Below are 22,349 nucleotides of genomic sequence, written 5' to 3'. Positions count from 1 at the left end.
ACCCTAGAGGCCACCCCATTTCCTCAGTTCTCAGTCCCTGGATGGGGAGAGCGAGCTAATCCCATCAAGGTGGAAGAGAGGGAAGCAGAGAACATGGACTAGTGAGCTCTCACTCGTGCGCCTTCGGCCTCCCTCGCTGCAAGCCGGGGGGTCGGCCGCGCGCGCCACTCACAGACAATGTTGTGCCTTGCGGTTCGAACTTGGTACAGGTCCACGTCTGAGCGGGGGTAGCCCTCGCAGTCCACCAGCGGCTCGTTCATCCCCACACCTTTTTGCTGGAGGGAAGAAACATGCTTAAGATGTCACAGGTATGAAGTCCTCAAGACCTTTTTCCCTTTGCAGCCATCATCAAGGCGACAGGAATCAAAGCTGCCACACACTGATCACGCGGCACAGGCCACATACTTGCCCCAAATGCTCCCACAACCGCCCTCTGAGGGGGGCACTATTTTTTTATTGACTTTTAATAACACAAGTAATGCATGAATCCGTTCTCCTCCTTTGAAGTTGGAACAGTGCAGATAAAACTAAAGACTCTTTTGAGCTTCGTCCCCAAGGCCAGCCTCTTGGACTCCTCCAAGCCCTCCTTTCTGCAGCAGCTGATACCTGGCTGGTGGCCTTGGAAGCCGCAGGGGAGTGAAAACCCCAAAGAGCAACCAGCTGTGGCAAGACTTTGGTTCTTTCCGAAAGTAAAAAGGGATCTAAAAGGGGCTTCAAAGAGGTTTTCATCCCTTGAAGGACACACTGATACCAATTGCCTCTGGGGAAAGGAATTGGGTGGCTAGGGGACACGGAAAGAAGAGGGACTTTTCATTTTCTAACCTTTTGTAGACTTTTTGAATTTTGACCATGGACGTGTATTCCCTATTCAAAACAATACATTTAACATTTTAAAGTCTTTTCCTATGTAAGTCAGAGCAGGGTGCACAACGGCAATGAAACGCATCGTGTGATGGAGGACAGAGTTTCCAGTCGGTTAGACCTGAATCTGAATCTCAGTTCTGCCGTGTACATTCTGGGTGCCCTTGGTTAAGACCTTCCGTCTCCCCAAGCCTCAGCTTCCTCAATTATAAAATGGGAATAATGGCACTCGCCTCCCTTCCCACCTGTCGTGAGAATGAATGAGCTGACCTGCGTAGAATGCTTAGCACAGTGCTAGGCACATTCACAGTAGGGTGAATAGTGGCCCCCAAATGATGTGTCCCAAGTCCCAACCCTCTAGAACCTGTAAATGTGAACTTGTCTGGAAAAAAAGGATCTTTGAAGATGTAATTAAGGCTCTCAAGATGAGATCATCTTGGATTTAGGGTGGGCTCTCAATCCAATGACAGGTATCCTTGCAGAGAAGAGAGGGAGCTCCGCGACACAGAGAAGATGGTGTGACCAGGGGCATAGACTGGAGTTATCCAACTGCAAGCCAGGGATGGCCAGCAGCCACCAGAAACTAGGACGGAGGCACAGAACAGATTCTCCCTCAGAGCCCCCAGAAGAAACCAACCCGGCCGACATCTCATTTATTCATGGCACTGAATAATATTCTACGGTTTAGAGGTACCACAATTTATTTATCTATTCACCTACTTAAAGATATCTTGGTGGCTTCAAGTTTTGGCAATTGTGAAAAAAGCTGCTATAAACATCATGAAGGTTTTTGTGTGAACACATTTGCAACTCCTTCGGGTAAATACCATGGACCCCAACTGCTGGATGGTATGGTAAGAGAATGCTTAGCTTTGACAGAAACTACCTTACTTTTGCATTCCCACCAGCACCGAATCAGAGTTCCTCCACATCCTCACCAGCATCTGGAGTTGGAATTGTGGTGAATACTGGCCATGTTGACACCCATGCAGTAATACCTCGCAGCTGTTTTAATTTGCCTTTCTCTGATGACATATGACCTGCAGCGTCTTTCCATATGCTTATTTGCCATCTATAGATCTTCTTTGGTGAGGCGTCTGTTAAGGTCTTTGACCGATTTTTTAATCAAGTTATTTGTCTTTTTAGGATTGAGGTGGAAGAGTTCTTCATATTTTCTGCATCCCTTGCTAGATATCTGCAAATAGTCTCTGCCATTTGGCAAACTGTCTTCTCCCTCTCCTGACTGTGTCTTTTGAGACACGTGTTAAATTCTGATGAAGTCCAATTTATCTATTTTTTCTTTCGTTGCTTTGATTTTGGCACCACATCTAAGAAGGTTTTGCCTGATCCAAAATCACAAAAATTTACTCCTATGCTTTATTCTAAGAGATTTATAGTTTTAGCCCCCCCTCTTTTTAAAAACAATCACAGAGCAGGACTTCAGGCTTAAAGCTTTCAGCCAGCAATGGTAGCTAGTAAAAAGGAACGAACATATTATATCACCTTGATATGCATTTTTATCTTATATTTAAGGGGGGAAAATCCCGGTTTTTTTCATATGCTGTAGAGTTATAAAATTTTCATTTCAGATAAATTTACTTAAGTAAAAAAGTGGATCAACGTAAAGAAAAATACCAAGGAACGGCGGTACAGGAGGTATTATGGATACAGCATCCTGTCTGAGGTATAAAATAAAGTTTGGAAAACTGTTAGCATAACGCTTGAAAACACAAGTTCTGAATTCAACAGGCCTAAGATCTGAATCTCATTTTGTGACTCTAAGCAAGTAACTTCCCCTTTCTGAGCCTCACGGTAACATACTAACTTCACAGGGTGGTTGTGTGGATTTCATGATATAACACACAGGTAAACCATCACAGGCATATAATCAGCACCCAGTAAAACAGCAGTACACTCGCCTCCATTTGATGCTTCCATCTTACTCCCATCACCTAAAACGCATTCCATCCACACTACATAGAATGTATTTAATTCATTTTTCCTCTGCAAATTGATTGTGGTTTTACACTAAGTGTCATAAGAAAAACTTTCAGTTTTGATGCCAGATAGACCTGGGAACTAGCCCCACCACAGCTACTTCCTAGCTATGTGACCCTAGACAAGGGTTTGCCTCACCCTGGGCCTTAGTTCCCTCCCTACGCAATAATGGTAATGAGCCTACCTGTCACTCAAAGCTCGGTCTTTGGAGCAGTAGCATCAGCATCCCTGGGAATTTGCGAGAAATACAACATCTGCACCTGCGCGCCCTGTCCTCATCAGAAACGGAATTTTAACAAGATCCCCAGGTGCTTGCCAAACACATGAAAGCTTAAGAAGTTCTGACGTAAAGTGGGTTAGCAAAGCACAGACCTTCTGGTACACGTTCAACAACGACTGACAATGGTGGTGATTATCACCCTGCCTCTGCAAATTTATTAGCTCTGTGGCCTGAGGCAGGTTTAAGTTAAGTAACGTCTCTGTTTCCTCATCCCTAAAATGGGGGGAATAACAGAACTCACCTCAAAGGCTGCTGCGAGGGTTAAATGAGCTAACCAACTCAAAGCAATTAAAACAGCGCCCGGCATAAGGTAAGGGCTCCATAAACGCTCGCTGTAATACCAATACCTATTGCTCTTAGTTGCAAATGTTGTTTGCCTCCTGCCTGCTGCCGACAGAGGCCGCAGTTGCCGCGCTCTGGGCCTCCCAGGGAGAGCTCAAACACTGACCGCCCCGGCTCCCCAATCCTCCCACATCAGGAGGCCCCGGGCTCCCCCCACGCCCGCCCGGGAGCCCTGAGCCCACACTCACGCTCTCCAGCACGTCATAATTGGCTTTGATCTGCGCCTCGATCTCCTCCTTGCGCCGTATGAGCTCCTGGACGTCGCTGACAGTCACCGCACCAGCCTGCATGGAGTCTTCGCTCTGCCTAGCTTCCCCCTCCGACATCGTGGACCTCCGCGCAGGATCCTGGACACCAGGCTTCCCGGCTTCCTGGATGCGGACGCCCGAGGAGACTGCGGCTACGGCTCCGCCCGAGGGCCAAAATTCCTCGGCCCTCAGAGAGCCCGCGTGGAAGGGAGGGGCGTGGTTCTTGTGGGGGTGGGGTCGCCGGAAACCACACCCTGCTGGAACAACTCCTCTGGTGACTGGGGAAGACCAGTATGGGGAGGAATGGGTTCCAGGTCCCTCATCAGCTAGAACAGAATGATCTCTCCCTCGATGACTCATTTGCTTTCCACATTCATTCAGCAGACATCTACTGAGTGCCTACCATGTTTGTGCCAAAGCACTGTGCGGGGCGCTCCAGTTCAGCTCTTCACATCTATCCAGCCCTTGAGAGTTAACAAAACACATTCAGATTCCTTATCCCCCCATTTTTAAAAAAGATTTTATTTCTTTAAAATTATTTTTTTTAGGGGCGCCTGGGTGGCTCAGTCGTTAAGCGTCTGCCTTCGGCTCAGGGTGTGATCCTGGAGCTCTGGGATCGAGCCTCACTTAGGGCTCTTCCGCTGGGAGCCTGCTTCTTCCTCTCCCACTCCCCCTGCTGTGTTCCCTCTCTCGCTAGCTGTCTCTCTCTCTGTCCAATAAATAAATAAAATCTTTTAAAAATAAAAAATAAATAAAATAAATAAAATTATGTTTTTAAAAAAATTTTTTTAGAGAGAAAGAGCGTGCACGTGGGAGGTGGGGAGGGGCAGAGGGAGAAGGAGAGAATCCTAAGGATGCTCCACGCCCAAAACACGGGGGGGGGGGGGGGCGCTCCATCTCACGACGCTGACATCGCGACCTGAGCAGATATCAACAGTCAGATGCTCAAAGGACCGAGCCACCAGGCACCCTAAGATTTTATTATCTTTAAGTAATCTCCAAACCCAAGGTGGGGTGGAACTTGCAACCACTCCCCCACCCCCCGGAGTCGCATGCTCCCCTGGCTGAGCCAGTCAGGGGCCCCTCCTTATCCCCCATTTTACAGACCCTACAAGCTTAGGTTCAAGTCTGGTTCTTGCCACTTACTGCAACGTACATGACCTTGGGTAAATTACTTCACTACTCTGAGACTGTTTCCTCATCTATAAAATGGTTGGATATTGATAGCAATATATCTCAGAGCTGTCATTTTGCCAACAGATATTTTCTGAATGTCTCCTATATGTCATACACTGTCCCAGGAGCTGAAAAGGTAAAGAATTGAGTTATGACTCAGTGCCTCTTACATATTAAGGCTTCTATAAATTTTTGCAAAAATAGTGATGATCATAATGTATCAAATGTGCCAGCCACTGTTCTAAGTGCCTTACATGTATCAATTCCACAACCTTGTGAAACCAGGATTATTATTGTCCTCATTTGACAACTGAGAAAACCCTTTCAATAACCAACTTGCCCAAACAGCAGAATGAGCTTGCACATTTTCAACCCAGCTTAACCAAATGATGAAACTTGGCATCTAAACATGTGCCCCCTAATATTTTGCACCGAAAAGGACACACCATCACCCATGTAGTATTCAAACATGTTTGTCCTAAATCTAATCAAGGTAAATAAACACAGGGGCTCCTGGGTGGTGCAGTCGTTAAGCGTCTGCCTTCGGCTCAGGGCGTGATCCCAGCGTTCTGGGATCGAGCCCCACATCAGGCTCCTCCGCTGGGAGCCTGCTCTTCCTCTCCCACTCCCCCTGCTTGTGTTCCCTCTCTCGCTGGCTGTCTCTGTCAAATAAATAAATAAAATCTTTAAAAAAAAAAAAGGTAAATAAACACAAATCCAAATTAAAGAGCACTCTTCAAAACAACTGGCTTGGACTCTTCGAAAAAGGTCAGCGTTGTGAAATAAATATATACAAGCTAGGCAATTGCCTAGCTTAAAGACTAAACAGACACAACAATTAAATGCAACGTGTGATCCTTGATTGAATCCCAGTTCCCCTCAAAAACAAACAAACAAGCAAACAAACAAGCAAAAAACCCTGTAAAGGACATTCTTGGGACAACTGGGGGAAATTTGAATATGGATAGTGTAGTCTTGATGGGAATGTCCTGATTTTGATACTGGTACTGTGGTTACGTAAGACAATGTCCTTAGCAAATGCACCCTGTGGTATTTAGGGGCAAGAGAGGCAACTTACTTTCATATGGTTCAGAAAAAAGTACAAATACATATTTGTAGACAAGAGGATAAGGTAAATGTGATAAAGTATAAATAATTGGTGATTCTGAGTGAAACATATACTAACATTCTTCTTACTATCTTTGCTACTTTTCTATAAGTTTGAAATTCTTTCAAAATAAAGGGTTACAAAAGTAATCTTTACACAGGAAAAAAAGTAGAGTTGATTACATCCGGCCTCCTATATTTTGTTCAATTATCTTTTTTACTTTTTCAAAGTATTTAATTTATTTATTTGAGGAAGAGAGAGAGCACAAGCAGGGGAAGGAGCAGAGGGAGAGGGAGAGGCAGACTCCCCATTGAGCAGTGAGCCCCACTTAGGGCTTGATCCCAGAATGCTGAGATCATGACCAGAGCCAAATGCAGACGCTTAACCAACTGAGCCACCCAGGCTCCCCTCAATTATCTTTTTTAAATAAACTAACATTTCTAACATTGACACACACACACACACCCCCCCAAAAAAAAGAAAAGAGCCATGATAACTAAACACAATGCATAATCCCTACTTGGCTATTTGAATTTTTTTAAAAATGAAAAGCAGCAGGGGCACCTAGCTGTCTCAGTTGGAGAACCATATGACTCTTGATCTTGGGGCTGTGAGTTCCAGCCCCACTTTGGGTGCAGAGATTACTAAAAAAAAAAAAATTTAATTTAAAATTTTAAAAAATTAAAAGCAGCAGCTTTAAAGGACATTATTGGGACAACTGTTGAAATTTTTAATACAAACTTTATATTAGATGATAGTATTGTATCAATGTTAAATTTCCTCAGTAAGATAATGGTGATGTAATTATATAACAGAATCTCCTTATTCAAAGAGCTGAATGCGGAAGTATTTAGAGATGTAGTGTCATAATTTCTGGAACTAACTTGCAAGTGGTTTAGGAAAAAAGTTACACATACACATGCCTAAATATAAAGGTGGTGGGGGTGGGGGAATAGAGAGAAAGAGAGAGAGATTGAGGGAAAGGCAAAATGTTACAACAGGTAAGTGAAGGATATATGGAAGTTTGTGGAAACGATCTTGCAATTCTTGAGGTTTGAAATGTTTCCAAATAAAAAGGGCAGAGTGAAGATTCCTACCCATGCCTCTTGTGCTGCAGGTGTGGGAAGATTTCCACTGGTCTGAAACCACAGCTATTGTTTAAGTCACTATATGACGTTATTATCAATACTGTCATTATTATAAACCTAGATCCAGGGCCTGCTACTGGATCTCAAATCCATCCATTTCTTCCTCAGCCACTCTCATCCCAAAATCCCAATCTTTTTCCAGATTGCAGCAGCCCCTGACGCTGTCTTCTATATCACGCCATTCACCCATTCTCCACATTAACAGCCAGAATCACCTCCCCGAAGAGGAACACTGTCACTCTGCTGCTTAAAAGCTTTCAACGGCTTTCCAGTGTGCTTCTCTTGGCTTTCATGACCCTTCTCATCCCTGCTTGCCTTTGGGGATACACACACACACACACACACACACACACACACACGTGCATGCACACACATACACAAACTTATTTTCCAGTCACACTGAACTTCTAGCAGTTTCTGGCACATTTACTGCTGTCTCCCTTAGCACTGGGTCTTAGCACCTGCTCATCTCTCCTCTAAAACACCATCTCAGGGAGCGCCTGGGTGGGTCAGTCAGTTAAGCGCCCACTCTTTATTTCATATCAGGTCACCATCTCAGGGTCCTGGGATTGAGCCCCACGTCGGGCTCCAAGGTCAGCTTGGAGTCTGTTCATCCCTCTCCCTCTGCTCCTCCCCCAGCTTGCATCTCTCCCACTCTCAAATAAATAAATAAAATCTTTTAAAAAATTAAAATAGGTACATGAATAAATCTTAAAAAACAAAAACAAAAACACCATCGCAGGCCAGGCTGATTCCAGCTCCTCTTTCAAAGATCCAGCTCAAACATTACCTCCCCTGGAAATCATTCTCTGACCCACCCCAAAGCTAGGGGTGCTGTTTACTGCACCTCCCACTTAGTATTGTAAATGCATGTTTACCTGTATGACCCAGGCACTAAGGACTCTTAGAGTACATGGGCTGAGGCTTATCTTCAAATGTTTGTGAGTGAGTGTTTAATAGACAATGCAAAGAGAACAGGCTGAGGGAACAATGTGCTCCTTCCCCATTCCTGTTGTCCTGGCTCATCTTATCTGCCGTGTCCACCGATAGCCAACAAAGCCTTTGTTCTAGAAAGCTGCCGCAATCGAGGAGAATCTAAATTGTTTGTCTCTTCCAAACATCCACATTGTGCTCATTTTTATTCCAGAACAAGGAGGCCAAGAGATAAGGAATTGGGAAATAGAACCAGGAAGCTGGAGCTCCCCCAGGAAGACACGGCTGGTCGTACTTCATACGGCCTGCCTTCAGGACTCAGCAAATTTTCCTTATAAGCCCTCCTGCCCCCGGGAGTCAGACAAACTGGCAAGTCAATTACCTTCAGTCCTGTAGCTATAAACCAAGGACCTGGACTTCAGGGTCCAAATTGTGTGAGTTGTGTTTGTATGAGTTGGTTCACTAAGAGTTTTTATTTATTTACTTTTTTAAAGTAGGCTCCAGGGGCACCTAGGTGGCTCAAGTTGGTTGGGCATCTGACTCTTGATTTTGGCTCAGGTCATGACCTCATGGTTGTGGTAGTAGGCTCTGAGTCAGGCTATGCACTCGGTGGGGAGTCTGCTTGAGATTCTCTCCCTCTTCCTCTGCCCCTCCCCACTTCCTCGCGCACGCACTCTCACTCTCTCTCTCTCTAAAATAAATAAACCTTTAAAAAAAAAAAAGGATTTTTTTGGGGGGCGCCTGGGTGGCGCAGTCGTTAAGCATCTGCCTTCGGCTCAGGGCGTGATCTCAGAGTCCTGGGATCGAGCCCCACATCAGGCTCCTCCGCTATGAGCCTGCTTCTCCCTCTCCCTCTCCCTCTGCCCCTCCCCACCCTCCTCTGCACACACTCTCTCTCAAATAAATAAAATCTTAAAAAAAAAGAACTTTAAGTCAATGGATTTCACATACAAATTCAAATTTCTAGCTTCATTTGAACAAAATCTGGCCAAATTAGGCCCACATCCCCACAGGCGACAACAGCTGGAGCTGAGTAATCATTGTTCTTATGGACAAAGCATGAGTGTACAACTCCACAACCTTAAGCAGCTCTTTTCTCTTTCATGACACTCTCCAGACATCCCTATATTAATGGCCTCTCAGACCCTTTTCATTTGTAGAAATCCTAAGGTTCTCCAGGAACAGTAAGTCACACCAGGAAAAATGACAAAACAGGACTGAGAATAGAGGGAATGAATCTCAACTCTACCGCTTACTAGTATGAACCGCTTAGCTTCTGAGCCTCAGTTTCCTGAACTGTAACATGGTTATAATAAAAATACCTACCTTACAGGGTTGTTATGTTAATCACATCGTACTAGACACAGAGTCACTCCTATCCCTATAGGTAGTAGAGACTCAAAGCTCTCCCTAATATTCAGAAATGGGAAAAGAGGGTCAAAAGAGATTAAGCAGTGTATCGGCGGCAACTCAGCAGCTCCCAGGCCAAAGCTAACTCCTCTATTACCCTTGTGAAGAATGAAAGTCATCTGAACCGAAGGGTGGGTGTTGTTTGAAAGCCTGGAAACTTTGGACGATGAGGACCCAGGTTCAGTCCTGAAGGCATCAGTATTTGACCTTGAGTAACCTTGCCCCGGCTTATGCAATGATGGAGCCACTGACGTGATAGCGGTTTCACCGGAGAGGAAAGAGAGAACCCCTTTGATGTGTCCTGGGCCTTAGGCCAGAGCAGTTGCTCAGCCTCTGGGCCATTGCTCTCCTCTGCCCACTCTCCAGTCATGAAGGCCTCCCACTCCCTAACCTCAGGCAACCAGAGCCCTGGAGCAGCTCCTACAGGCTCAGGAAAGCCCATTATGGATTCCTCAGGAAGTTTGCAAACCATTTATTTTTAACACCAGCGTTACCTAACATTAAGTTCCACTAAAAATTAAATTTTAAAACTGCAAAAATTTAAGATAAGCTTACAACTAAAACCGTAATTTAAAAAACAAAAAAATATCTGTAGCTATTTAACTCTGATGTTGTACCATGAAAGTAGCCATAGACAGTCTATAAATGGATGGGTACCACTGTGTGCCAATAAAACTTTATTACAAAAACCGGTAGTGAGGGGAAAAAATAGACTGTGGTCCAGATTCGGACCAGGGGCTGTAGACTGTCCAAGCACTTGGTCCCCAGGGTGAAATGGGACAGGCTGGTTATTTCGGGGCTGGGAGTTAGGAAGCTCCTTGCAAGAAGGATGAAACAATTCTGTGATCGCACTGAAGGGCTGAGGGGGTCCAAACCAAGGGATTTACCAGTGCTTTACCACCTCCGAGGCTTTTCCGGTTTTACAGGGGAAGGCCTCAATCCAGTGCATGAAGGTATCCACCCAAACCAGGTTACCTGGACCCATGCATTCAAGACATGTGTGAAGTCATGTCCCAATCTGCCGATCTTCCCCGGGGTAACGGCTACTTGCTCTCCGCCTCTGGGGATCTGTGAACGGGAGAATGGGTTCTCCTTCTGGCAGACTTCACACGGTTTTAAAATGTTTTTAGTATCCTATCTAAATTTCTCCCCGTAAAGAGTTTGTATGTCATTTGTAGGGTTTTGTCGCGACCGAAATGGAAGGTTTAGTGTAGGGTGTTCCGGACCTTCCATCGTGAGCCGCTGACAGGAGCAGCCTACCATCCTCTGCCAGGAGCCCGCCTGTAGACTGGGGAGTGTGCCCCTGTTCTGTTGCCCGTTGTCTTTCCTCTGAAGAGCAGGGTCCTTCCTGGGTTATGGGGCCATCCCAGACTAGGGGGGCAACCAAGGGGTCGTTGACCTGGCAGCTGATTTTGCTGCAGCCTCGGCCAATCTATTCCCTTCCGATACTTCTTCTGTTCCTTTTTGGTGCCCCTTGCGATGTATAACTGCTATTTCTGGGGGTTGATGTATGGCTTGCGGAAGCCGTGTGATTTCCTGATGATACTTGATAGAACCTGAAGCCGTTAGAAAACATCTCTTTCCGTGCTGGACCATGGGCGTGTAGGCCCAGGAAGGCATATTGGGAGTCAGTACACATGTTGACACTTTTGTCCTTACTGAGCTCTGAAGCTTGCGTGAGGGCCCTCAGCTCAGCCAGTTGGGTGCTTGACCCAGGTGGGAGAGGGCTGCTCTCTACTGTTTCATATGAAGATCCAGCCTTTCGGGTGCCCTGTTCAACAAATGAGCTCCCATCAGAAAATAAAGTCCATTCTGGATTTTCTGTTGGGGTTTCTTTCTAAGTCCTCCCGGCCAGCAGAGGTTGGGGTTATGATTTGTTGACAGTCATGCTCTGGTCCTGTGCCTTCTTCCGGAAGGAAGGTGGCAGAATTTAAAGTTTTTATTTGCATGACTGGGCCTTCCAGGAAGAGGGCCCGGTACCGCAGAAGGCAGCTGTCCGTGAGCGAGTGGCTGCTATCAGTTGATAGGACGCCTTGAATATTATGAGGGGTGTAGACAATAAGATCCTGTCCCAAAATTAGTTTTGTAGCTTCCTACTGGCTGCTGAGCTGGCCCCTGGGCCTGGGTTAGGACACTCAAGTCCATTCCCTTTCTTTCTGTCACATCCGAGTTGTAAGTCTTCCCGGTAGGAAGACTTAAAGCTGGGGCACTGAGCAAGGCCCTCTTGAGATTTTTAAAAGCTTTTTCTGACTCTGGATCCCACGCTAATAGATGGATACCAGCTGTCTGTGTGTCCTTGATCGGCCAATAGTGGGGGTGTCCTATTTCTCCATATCCTGGTATCCATGAGCGACAGTGTCCTGCTATGCCCAAAAAACCTTTCTGGCAAGGGAGAGTTGTGGGGTCCTTAAGCTGTATGGGAACGGTCACTGCTGTTAAGACCCGACCCACTTCAGCCTGAGTGGCCCAGACCTGGGAATTAAGAGAAGTGCCGGGCTCCCAGGCATTAAGAGTGAGAGAAATTTGATCTCCCCAGGTACATCCCAGAAAGCGAGAAGAAAATTTGGCTTACGGGTCACCCAGTGACACCCTAATGTCGACACTGCCGTTGAACAGTTGGCCTGGGGCAAAGAGTTGAACAGAAAAGGTGGCTCCAATATCAGGAAGAAAATTGACTGGTTTTCTTTCTGTTTCCAAAATTACCTGAGGCTCTGGGTTCCCTCTGGTGAGCTATTTCGGAGAAGCCACCATGGAGAGCCCCAGGCCCCAAAAGTTCCAATCAGGGGCACTGGCCCCCGAGCCCTCGCAGATTGAGGTCCCCGAGGACATTCAGATTTCCAGTGTCCACCGCCACAAGTGGGACAAGGGTTACAGGGCCTTGGTTTTTGCCAACAGGGGCATTCACACTTCTAATGTCCTGGTGGCCACAGAGATGGCATTTGGTGCCAGAGCCTGGGGAGGCCGCGCTGGCAATGGCATACAAGGCCACAACCAAAGCCTCAGACTTCCTCTTGAGCTTCTCTTCCTCACTCTCCTCTTGGTTCTGACTGTAAAAGACCCACGGGCAGCCCATTAAAGCTCTCCTAGGGTCCCCTCAGGGCCAACAGCCAACTTTTGCAGTTTTTTTCTCCCAAGTAAGAATGATCTCAGCCTCGGGACAACCGGGTGGGGGAGACAGCTGTGTATTTAATGAGAGCCTCTCTCAATCTAAGAAAATTGTTGGGTTTTCTTCCTGAGTTTGGGTGGACAGTTTATTTACCAACAGACCCAGATACCCTTTACCAGAGACTCTGAAAGCGACCTTAACAATTGCCCATGAAAACTTTGAGACAGACAGACAAGATTAAATCCCACCATTTTTTTTTTCCAAAAGACCCAAATATCCTTTATCAATGCGTTAGCACTTTATCCTATTTGGAAAAGATCTAGATGTCATCCCATTTATCACCCAAACAAAACTTTCTTAACAATTATCCATGAAAACTTTTGAGACAGACAAGATTAACCGCCATTTTAACGAGAGCTTTTTTTGACCTTCAGCCAACTGAGATAGAATCATTCCTGGTTCTAAACCTCATCAGCTCGGACAGATGAGTAGATGCCATGATTTTTTTTTTCCACCAAAGTGGAAATATGCAGTCCATGCCAGGCCAGAGAAGACAGGGAGTTTCCCCGAAACAAAGGGAGTTTTGGCAGCTGCTTGGGAATATTCCTTGAAGTCTCCGTCCTGAGGCTGACTAACCAGGGCAGGCTCCAATGACAGCCATTAACCCGGGAAACAAATGAGGGAGAAACCCCCATATACCACTCAATCCCTCTGTGATACGGGCTTGGAAGTGCTGGTGATACAAATTTCCAAAGGGATCGTTAGGATCCTACTTGGGATCTTGAGAGGATCCCCAGTTGGGGTCTTGAGGAGATACAGCTGGGGCTCCAGTTGGAAACGGAAGCCACCCATGGGCTCACCCATCCCTTGATCCCGTATCTTTCAGCGGTGGCCAGAACCCCACATTTTTCTGCTTCAGAGAGGGTCTGATTTAACAGAAGCATTATATCCAGGTTTGGAAAACTCTGAGGTCCCCCTTCATCTCAGGTCTTGTAGTGGTCCCTCACTGCGGTCCCCTTGGAATACCACCGGCTCTTGCAGAGGGTAAAGCCCTTGAGCACCAGCAGGGGTTCGAAGATAGGGCGGACCAGGTTCGGGGACCTGATCTTACCTAGGAAGGTTGGAGCCAGGGGTGGAGATTCCCCTGCGGACCCCATTTGCCTATCAACTTTTATGTGGATGTGGTGTTCCTTTGTTTCTCCCGGAACGGGGGTGGGGGGAGGGTCCGGATCAAAGCAGCCAGGAGGCTGGGATCAATCCAAAAGAAAATGAGTCATATTTTTTCCAGTTAAAACCGGGAAGGTGAAGTCCCTCAGGTGGCCATGTCTCATCCTCCAACTTATATTGTGGTCATGCCCCAGAACAAAAGAAAATGAGTTGCCTTCGTCCAGGAAGGCATCCGAGTAAAGGATATTGAGTGATTTACGGGGCTGATACTTTTCCTATAGCCTATAATGCCAGGAAGGGACTCTAAAGGAGTAAGGGTCTTGATCAGGGAATTACCCACCTACAAGAAGAAACGAAAAGGTGTCCTTTACCTCAATTTCTTATAGTTGATCAGGGAGACTTGGGAAGAGGGGAAAAGGTGTCCCTCACCTCAGTTCCTCCTCCTCTTTTCCGGATGTGTGGCCCTAGCGACCCATGAGACTGACAGCCAGAGCCCCTGTCCTCTCTGCGAGGTGCTGGGAGGAGTCGCGCTTACCCAGGCTTGGCCCTACCTCCCGAGAGCGACCCTGCGTTCCCCACCCTTAAGACTCCCTCTGAGGCTACACTAGACTCCTTTTAGTGGAGTCGTGGATACACTAGACTTAGTAGAGTTGTTCTGTCTGGCACAGCCACATGGGGGGACAAAATGGGGCACCCAGGGAGGGGAAATCCACCTGGGATAAGCCCTGATGGAACCAAAAAGTTGGCACTTTTTGTGCTTAGATCACTTAGATCTTAGTTCTTTTGCCCTGCTTGGCCATTCCTTCACACAGGTGGTGCATCCAGTAATGCCCAGGATAGGAGGGGTCAGAAAAACGAGACTGTTCCTCACCAGAACAGGAAACTGTGAGTGAGGTCCCTCAGAGGCCACCCGGACCACTCGAAAGAGAATGTCCAGGGGACCATCCTGGGCTTTCCTACTCGTTCTCCTGGGGGAGGAATCAGCTGAGAAAATAGTTGTAGAGGGTTTCCTCTTTGGATACCCGGATGGGCAAGTAAGGAGCCAGGTCCCTCCAAGAGCCTTCGGGTATCCAAGGGTAGTCTTGGTCAAGCCCCCCTATTGCTGCTCAGTTTCCCATAGGTCTCTCACATCCGGTGATCTGCACCGAAAGGAGTTCTGAGTCTTTACCAAACAGACATTCTCAACTTCTGTTGGGGGATCAAGTTGGAAAGGAGCCCAGAGAAACTGTCGGCCGAGACTTGAGGATGGCAGCCGCACTCATGGCTCCTGCATGGCTGACGGGTACCCTGCACGTGGCCGCAGTTACTTCCTCGAAGGGAGATAGAACAGCACATGTGTGTGCCTACCACAGGGGTGCACTGTCTGTAGAGAATTTTTAAAAAATAATAACGACTGCTAAAGTCTGTCAACTTTATTTTATCATTTTGTGCCAGAAACTCGAAACAATATCAATGCCGGTTGCTGGAGCAGACAGTTCCCACTCCCCACCGTCTTGGTATGTGAGTTGGGTAAGTGCTCATAGATAGATAGTGTTCTTGCTGCTGTTATTATGATAGTTCTAGGGTTTGTCAGGATTAGTGGTTTGTAAAGGCCAGAAATGCAACTCAAACTAGCTGAAGCAAAAGAGGGAAGATTCTGGCTCACCCAGGAGCATGCCTGGAACAAGGTGCTCAGATATTAGGACTCTGCCTATTTCTTTCCCTCCCCTGCTTTCCCTGGGCTGACTTTATACACAGGCATGTTTTCCCTCCGAGGAGGCAGATGGCCCGCAAAGCACCATTCTGTAAGTTTAACAAATACAGAGCTCAGAGAGGGGCTCTTCTTTAAGGAAAACTCCCAGGGCAAATCCACAGTGGCCAGCTCTGGTCAGGCTCACATCCCTGAAGCAGTCACAGGGATTCTCACCGGCTGTCCCCAAATCAGAGGGACAGGAAGGGAACGAGATGATTCCTGAAAGGAAAAGTGAAATGCTGCAGCTACAGAGTAGGAATGGACGCTGGCAGCAAATACCCAGGATATTCCTCGGTGGTCCCAGAGCTAAGCCCAGAAGACACCCTTCATCCCACATTGCTTGCACTGTTTGGAACACCGAGACTCAGAGAGGATCTGGGAGTAACCTGAGTTCATGGTCTCCAGAGTCCAGGGATCCTGTACCCCATGCCAAGAACTCTCTTGGACCCTCCAGGCCATCACTGATGCCTGGCGATACAGCTGCCTGTCCCCCCAAAGCTCAGGCATGTGGGCTCTGTGCCCCAAGAGATAAAGACTAGCCACACCTAGCTGCCCCCGCCCCACTGTGCTACCCCGATAGCAGCCGAGCCCCCTGGCCAGCGCCCACCTGCTCCCAAGCTGCTGTCTGCCCTTGTTGGCAGGGGTGTGGGGCCTGGTGTAGAAAGGAAAAGTTCTATCCATGTGCCTCTGAATCCTCATTCCCTCTTTTGGGGACTCTGTAGCTGTGTTGATTCTAGGAAGCAGAGCGCAGGACCATTTGGCTGTTTTTAGGTCCAGTTTTAAAAAGCAACTAAAGCCTTTTCGTTTATTTATGTTCTCTGAATATAATAAAGAATCACAAATAGGCCACTGGGCCGATCCAGTCCAAGCACAGCAGCTATGAACAGCTGGGTTTTCTGCTCAGCCCTCTTCCCTATGTTGACCTTGAAGAGAGGAGCCTTTCAAGTTCTGATGATGTTGCAACTATAAAACTCCCCAAAGCCCCCCTCCCCCCACAGCCTCAGAGATAAAACCCCAAATACCCTAATCTAACATTCGAGACCCTCCCACATTCCTTATAATAACCAACATAATCAGTAACCATTAACGGAGCCTTACTATGGGCCAGGTATCAAGCAAAGCACTCTACACACATCAGCTCAGATGACCCTCATAACAACCCTATGAAGGAGGTACTATCTTAATTCTCATTTCACAGAGGAGAAACCTGGAGAAGCCACTTTTAGGCAATACGCTTGTGCGACGGAAACGTGAGCAAGGCACAGGGCCCAGAGTGGCCACCGGGCAGAATGCAAGCAGACTCATTAAGCGACTCACCTCGAAACTGTCATAGACCTTAATAACCACTGGGCTACTTACAACCAGGCACAGTTACCAAAAATGGGACAATTCCGGGACGCCTGCGTAGCGTCGTTAGGTGTCTGCCTTCGGCTCAGGGCGTGACCCTGGTGTTCCGGGATCGAGTCCCACATTGGGCTCCGCGGCTGGGAGTCTGCTTCTTCCTCTCCCACTCCCCCTGCTTGTGTTCCCTCTCTCGCTGGCTATCTCTGTCAAATAAATAAATTAAAAATCTTTTTTAAAAAATGGGACAATTCCATACTTTCCCATACATCCTCACCCCACCCTATAACTGTGGCCACTCACCATCCCCTCGTGGCGGACCGTGCCTCTCCTTTGCTGTCCTGCCCGCTGCCTCCTTGCAGTGTATTCAATAAACTTCTCTCCTTTGCTCTGCCTTGAGCGAATTCTTCCGCCTCCTGCACCGCTGGCCCCCACCCAATCGGGAGTCCCCATATTTGGTGACTCATTCGGAGGAGTCCCTGCTGGCCTAGGACTCTCCCCAGATTCTCTAGGAATTTCTCAGGACTTTCCCTTGATGGCTGGACTCTAGGATTCCTTGGAGAACTGATGACCTTCGACTGACGACCTCTCCAGTTGCTTGGAGAACTGGTTACTCCTCGGTGAGGATCCAAAGTCTCAAGGGGAACCCCTCGGATGGCCCTTGCCTGAAAGGGTGAGGGACGTGCCCTCTTGCCCTTCAGAGGGATCCTTCCCTCCCTCTCCTTTTGCTCTCTCTGGCCCTTCCGTGGCCTAATTCTAGTATTCCTCAGTCGACTGAAATTCTCTGGCTAGGGTGGCTCCCCGGTGTGATCTGAAGGTCTGAAGGCCTGTAAGAGCAAAGGACCCCTTTCCTCTCCTCTCCCAGTCCGTGCGGAGCTCATCCAGGGCAAATCTGCACACGTTACAGACTCAGTTGGGACCCTTTCCTGACGCTGATTCTCAGCCGCCCTGCTTCTCTTAGGCACCCCCCGCTTTCCCTTTATTCCCTCAGATCCAGCCGCCATCTTGATCTATAGGCAAAACACGTTCCTCTCCATCTGAGTGGCGAGTCCCCCACCTCCTTTTTCTGAGCTGGTTTGGCCACCAGGTGTCTAGCTTTCCCTGTTGCCCCAACAAGGATTGCTATGGCCATTTGCCATGACCCTCCCCTCAGTGGGACACCCTGGTAGAGTCAGTTGCCCTATATTAACATCTGGTTCTTCTTCAGGTCAGTGGCAGTGTGGGGCCAGGAGCAAATGGTCAAGAAAGAATTCTTCAGATGTTTTTGTTGCAAAAAAGGTGCTTTTGTTATTGTACAGGGACAGGACCCGTGGGCAGAAAGACCCTCACTGGGATTGTGAGGAGTGACCGATTATAGAAACTTGTTAGTTAGTGGGGGTTAGAGAATAACTAAGTCTCTAAGGAATGTATGCATGTTAAAAGCAAGGTCTCCAGGACCTTGGAGGGCTAGCCACTGTTAAGATAAGGTTGCTTTTATTGTTTAGTAAAACATTAGTCATGAGACCCTTCAAATGTGTATCCGTGGGCCACATGTTTGAAAAGTGATTGCTAACATATATCTTATGGGGTGTGGGTTACAGTTACGGGAGGGCAGTAACACTGACAATAGCAAAGCTCTAGTGGTAAAACATTAAAGGAAGTTCTTGAGGGAGCTGTAGGAGTGTTACAATCTGTTTGCCTCAGGGATCCAGCCCGGAGTCACAGCAAAGTTCTTTTTCTTCCATCGCGTGGGACGCCCTGCCTAAAATCAAAACCACTAGTCCAAGCTCCATTCCACTTGGTGGGACGCCCCTTTGGTAATCTGTAGCCAGTCTTTACAAATCCCCTCTACTCCTTCAGATTCATCCTGGGGCTGTATTTTTTAAAACTGGAACAAATTTGACCCCAAAGGCCTGAGGACCCCCAAGTCTCATCTTTTTATGTCATGTTTCCTGGCCTCAGTACAAACTCCCAGATCAAGAGGTATGGCCTCTCTACGGAACCCTTTCTTCTAATACCATTTTCCCGCTTGACCTCTTTTACCAGAACTCCTTCAAAAGGTCAGAGGTCTCGTGTGCAAGCCTTCATGGCATTGTTCCCCAAATCCTGACCTCATACAAAAACTGTAGAATGTGTCTTGCTGGATTTCATGGCTCATCTGGCCCTGAGGATGTTCCCGATGATCCCTCTTATTCCATCCCATGGTCTTTCCCTGCCCCCTGAAGGCCCAGCAGCTTCCCTGGACTTAAACCGCCCACTTTAGACTTTCCCACAGGTACCCCAGGTAGAAACTGACAATGGGGATGGGGTGCCTGGGTGGCACAGCGGTTAAGCGTCTGCCTTCGGCTCAGGGCGTGATCCCGGCGTTATGGGATCAAGCCCCACATCAGGCTCCTCCGCTATGAGCCTGCTTCTTCCTCTCCCACTCCCCCTGCTTGTGTTCCCTCTCTCGCTGGCTGTCTCTATCTCTGTCGAATAAATAAATAAAATCTTAAAAAAAAAAAAGAAACTGACAATGGGGAACAAACTGATTGACTTTTAGTGGACACAGATGCAACATATTCAGTAATAAGGCTAATTTAAGTTTGTTGGTGTAACTAAAATAGAAATGTCTTTAGAGTTATCAGCATTAAATATTAAACTTTTATTCTACCAAGGTTTACTAAAGTCAGATAAACTCACGTTATCTCTGTTGCAATTTGTCAGTAACAAGATAGCTAAAAATGATGGTTCATTTTATAAATAAACAAACTTTTTTTAAAAAGATGCAGGGTAGGGGTGTGGGGGGATGTGCCTGGCTGGCTCAGTTGGAAGAGCATGTGACTCTTGATCTCAGGGTTGTGAGTTTGAGCCCCACTTTGGATGTCAAGATTACTAAAAAAAACTAAAAAATGATGGTTAATTTTGTCTGTCTCATAAAGTTCTCATGGGTAATTGTTAGGTTAGCTTTCAAAATCCTTGGTAACCTGAAACTTGGAAGTTTTGCTAAGTTAAATTATAAACTGGGTTGAATTCATTGGATATCTAAGTCTCTTCCAAATAAGATAAAATACGGAAACATTAATTACTAAACATAAGGTTTACCTGCTTTTGGCTTCTTATTGCAGAGAAACTAAAGATACTTGGGTCTGTTCGAAAACATGCTTTGTGCCTTCCTGAGACATTTTACTAAGAAAATGCATGCTCCTAAAAATGACGAAGTGGATTTATAAATCTGCCGATCTAAAGAATCCTGCTGTAATGGACAGTTCACGACTGGTTACTACTTCCTTTTCATTGGAGACCAAGGTTTCTAAGAGTTAAAATTCTGCTGAATATAAGTAAGACTGATGGAAATGATAAGGAAAGCAACTCTTTATGTAAGAAAGGTATAAGTGAGCATACATTTTGTTGAGGGAAAAAGAAAATAACTTTGCCCTAAATTGAGACCAGTTTGTTAGACCTAAAAGGCTTAGGACAAAATCTGAATGCAAAAGAAAGTTGCAGCAGCTTTGTGAAAGAAAAGCTTTAGAAAAGAATTTTATGTGTGGTTAGGACAGATTAAGATTGAAATGAGTGGATTTTAAAAGTATGCTGATATAGGGGCGCCTGGGTAGCGCAGTCATTAAGTGTCTGCCTTCGGCTCAGGGCGTGATCCCGGCGTTCTGGGATTGAGTCCCTCCGCTGGGAGCCTGCTTCTTCCTCTCCCACTCCCCCTGCCTCTCTCTCTGTGTTCCCTCTCTCGCTAGCTGTCTCTCTGTCAAGTAAATAAATAAAATCTTAAAAAAAAAAAAAGTATGCTGATGAAAGACTGAAATTCTGCTTTACCCTTTGTTAAAAAGACAAAGTTTTCTTAGATTATGGGTCTGCTCTTGATAAGAAAGTGTAAAAAAGGTTGTTCTTTTTTTTCTTTTCTTTATCCAGAAAAGGAAAGTTTCTATGTTTTGTCTTTATCAGGTCTTTGATTACTTAAAGTTAAAACTTCTCCAAATTTATAATGATCTATAATCCTATTTAGACATGTGCCTTAAAACTTTCCAAGGTTTCTGACAAACGTCCCTGAGATTTGAATTGTAAATGAAGTCTTTTTGACTAGGCTTGTTCATTTGGTATGTTAAGTTACCTGGGAAGCACCGTCAAATAATACAAGGGCCTTAGGTTGTACTGAATGGGTAAATGCTGTAACTGTTTTAGAAATTTCATAAAATCCCCAAGGTTTTAATATGCTCTGGTATTGGGTCATCAGTTGTCATTCTAATCGTTATAATGCCAGGTGTCACAGAAATAACCAGATTTCCTTGTCAGCAGCATTATAATGAACTCTCATATCACATCTTTCACCATGTCCATTTCTGAGTTTTTTGGTCATTTATAGTTATTGTTCTGATGCTCTTGCAAAATGAGTTTTGTCTTCAAGGAGATTCATGACAAGGACTTTTTTTTTTTTTAAGACAAATATAGATATTTGATATCTTTAAGATCATAAAACTGAACTGGGTAAGAATTTCCAGAACTAATGGGAAAGCTTCATTCAAACAGGACAAAAATTAATAATGTAGGACTGAATGAATTAAAGAAGATGATTATAGTTTTTATGACTCCTGTTTGAACCATCGCTGGTTCCCTCATGTTTGCTCTTCCAGATTAAGGAAACTGTCTCTTAAGATATCCATGATATACAGAAATATGATAAAATATCCCTTTGTGAACAAATTGAAACATTTAACTTTTCTCCCTATTCGAACCCTCTAAAATTCAGAAACTCTCAATGAGTATTCTTTCCTCCATGGCAATTATAATTATTTGCATAAGTTCAACAAGGATCTGTTCTCCTTGTAGCAAGACACCATTGGAAACACTGGTTATTTTACCAAGGCTTTGACTGAAATGTCATTATTTGAGACAGACAAGCATAGACTCAGATATGACCAGACAGCTCTAAGGAGCTAAGGTTGATTTTATGGAGCTAGTGAAGCCCTTGGAAATGCTGGCCGGATACCTTTTTATAGAGTTCCGAGTAGTTGTACCAGATGAGTAAAGAACATCCCTTCCTCGCAGGTGCAGGAACCTCAGGACATTTTGGGGACCCAGAGAAGAGGAATTTGCCCAAATCTAAAGGTATTGCAGGCAGGTCTGATGGCAGATTATGTGGCCTGGCTTCTGGCCTCAAGAAGCTATTAAAAGTTCAATCTAGAATTCCTTACAAAAAGTTCCAGCAAAGCAGATATGTTTTAAGATTGTATGTATTTATTTGAGAGAAGAGAGAGAGAGCACGAACAGGGGAAGGGGACAGAGGGCAGAGGGCAGAGGGAGAAGCAGACTCCCCATCAAGCAGGAAGGCTGTTATATGGGGCTTAATACCAGGACCCTGAGATCATGACCTGAGCCAAAGGCAGATGCTTAACCGACTGAGCCTCCCAGGCACCCCCAGCAAAGCAGAGTTTAAAGGATCTATATGGTCAATTCTTGCTGAACTTATGTAAATAATTAGGCCGTGTCTGTTAAATCTTACAAACCAGACTTGTTTTACAAACGAATTAG

At 46.1% G+C, this 22,349-nt stretch overlaps 1 protein-coding gene across 2 annotated transcripts in view; it reads right to left on the bottom strand.

Annotated features, from left to right (window-relative positions):
* PSMD9 (proteasome 26S subunit, non-ATPase 9) overlaps nucleotides 1-22,349 on the bottom strand; it is a 47,619-nt gene that overhangs the window by 14,377 nt on the left and 10,893 nt on the right. Inside the window, exons 2-4 of one of the 2 annotated variants that reach the window (XM_045777597.2) lie at nucleotides 16,869-17,056; nucleotides 3,670-4,193; nucleotides 173-275 (exon numbers count right to left, since the gene is read on the bottom strand). In XM_045777597.2, coding sequence (XP_045633553.2) covers nucleotides 173-275; nucleotides 3,670-4,089 — 523 coding nt within the window. In that variant the 5' untranslated portion in view covers nucleotides 4,090-4,193; nucleotides 16,869-17,056. The remainder of the gene's footprint in view (nucleotides 1-172; nucleotides 276-3,669; nucleotides 4,194-16,868; nucleotides 17,057-22,349) is intronic. The other variant, XM_087857389.1, reaches the window with a different exon arrangement.

The sequence above is a fragment of the Ursus americanus genome, chromosome 30 (assembly GCF_024610735.1).
Source record: "Ursus americanus isolate L20-20 chromosome 30, mUrsAme1.1.p, whole genome shotgun sequence".
NCBI classification, from domain to species: domain Eukaryota; kingdom Metazoa; phylum Chordata; class Mammalia; order Carnivora; family Ursidae; genus Ursus; species Ursus americanus.
This window is presented reverse-complemented; position numbering and strand designations above follow the sequence as displayed.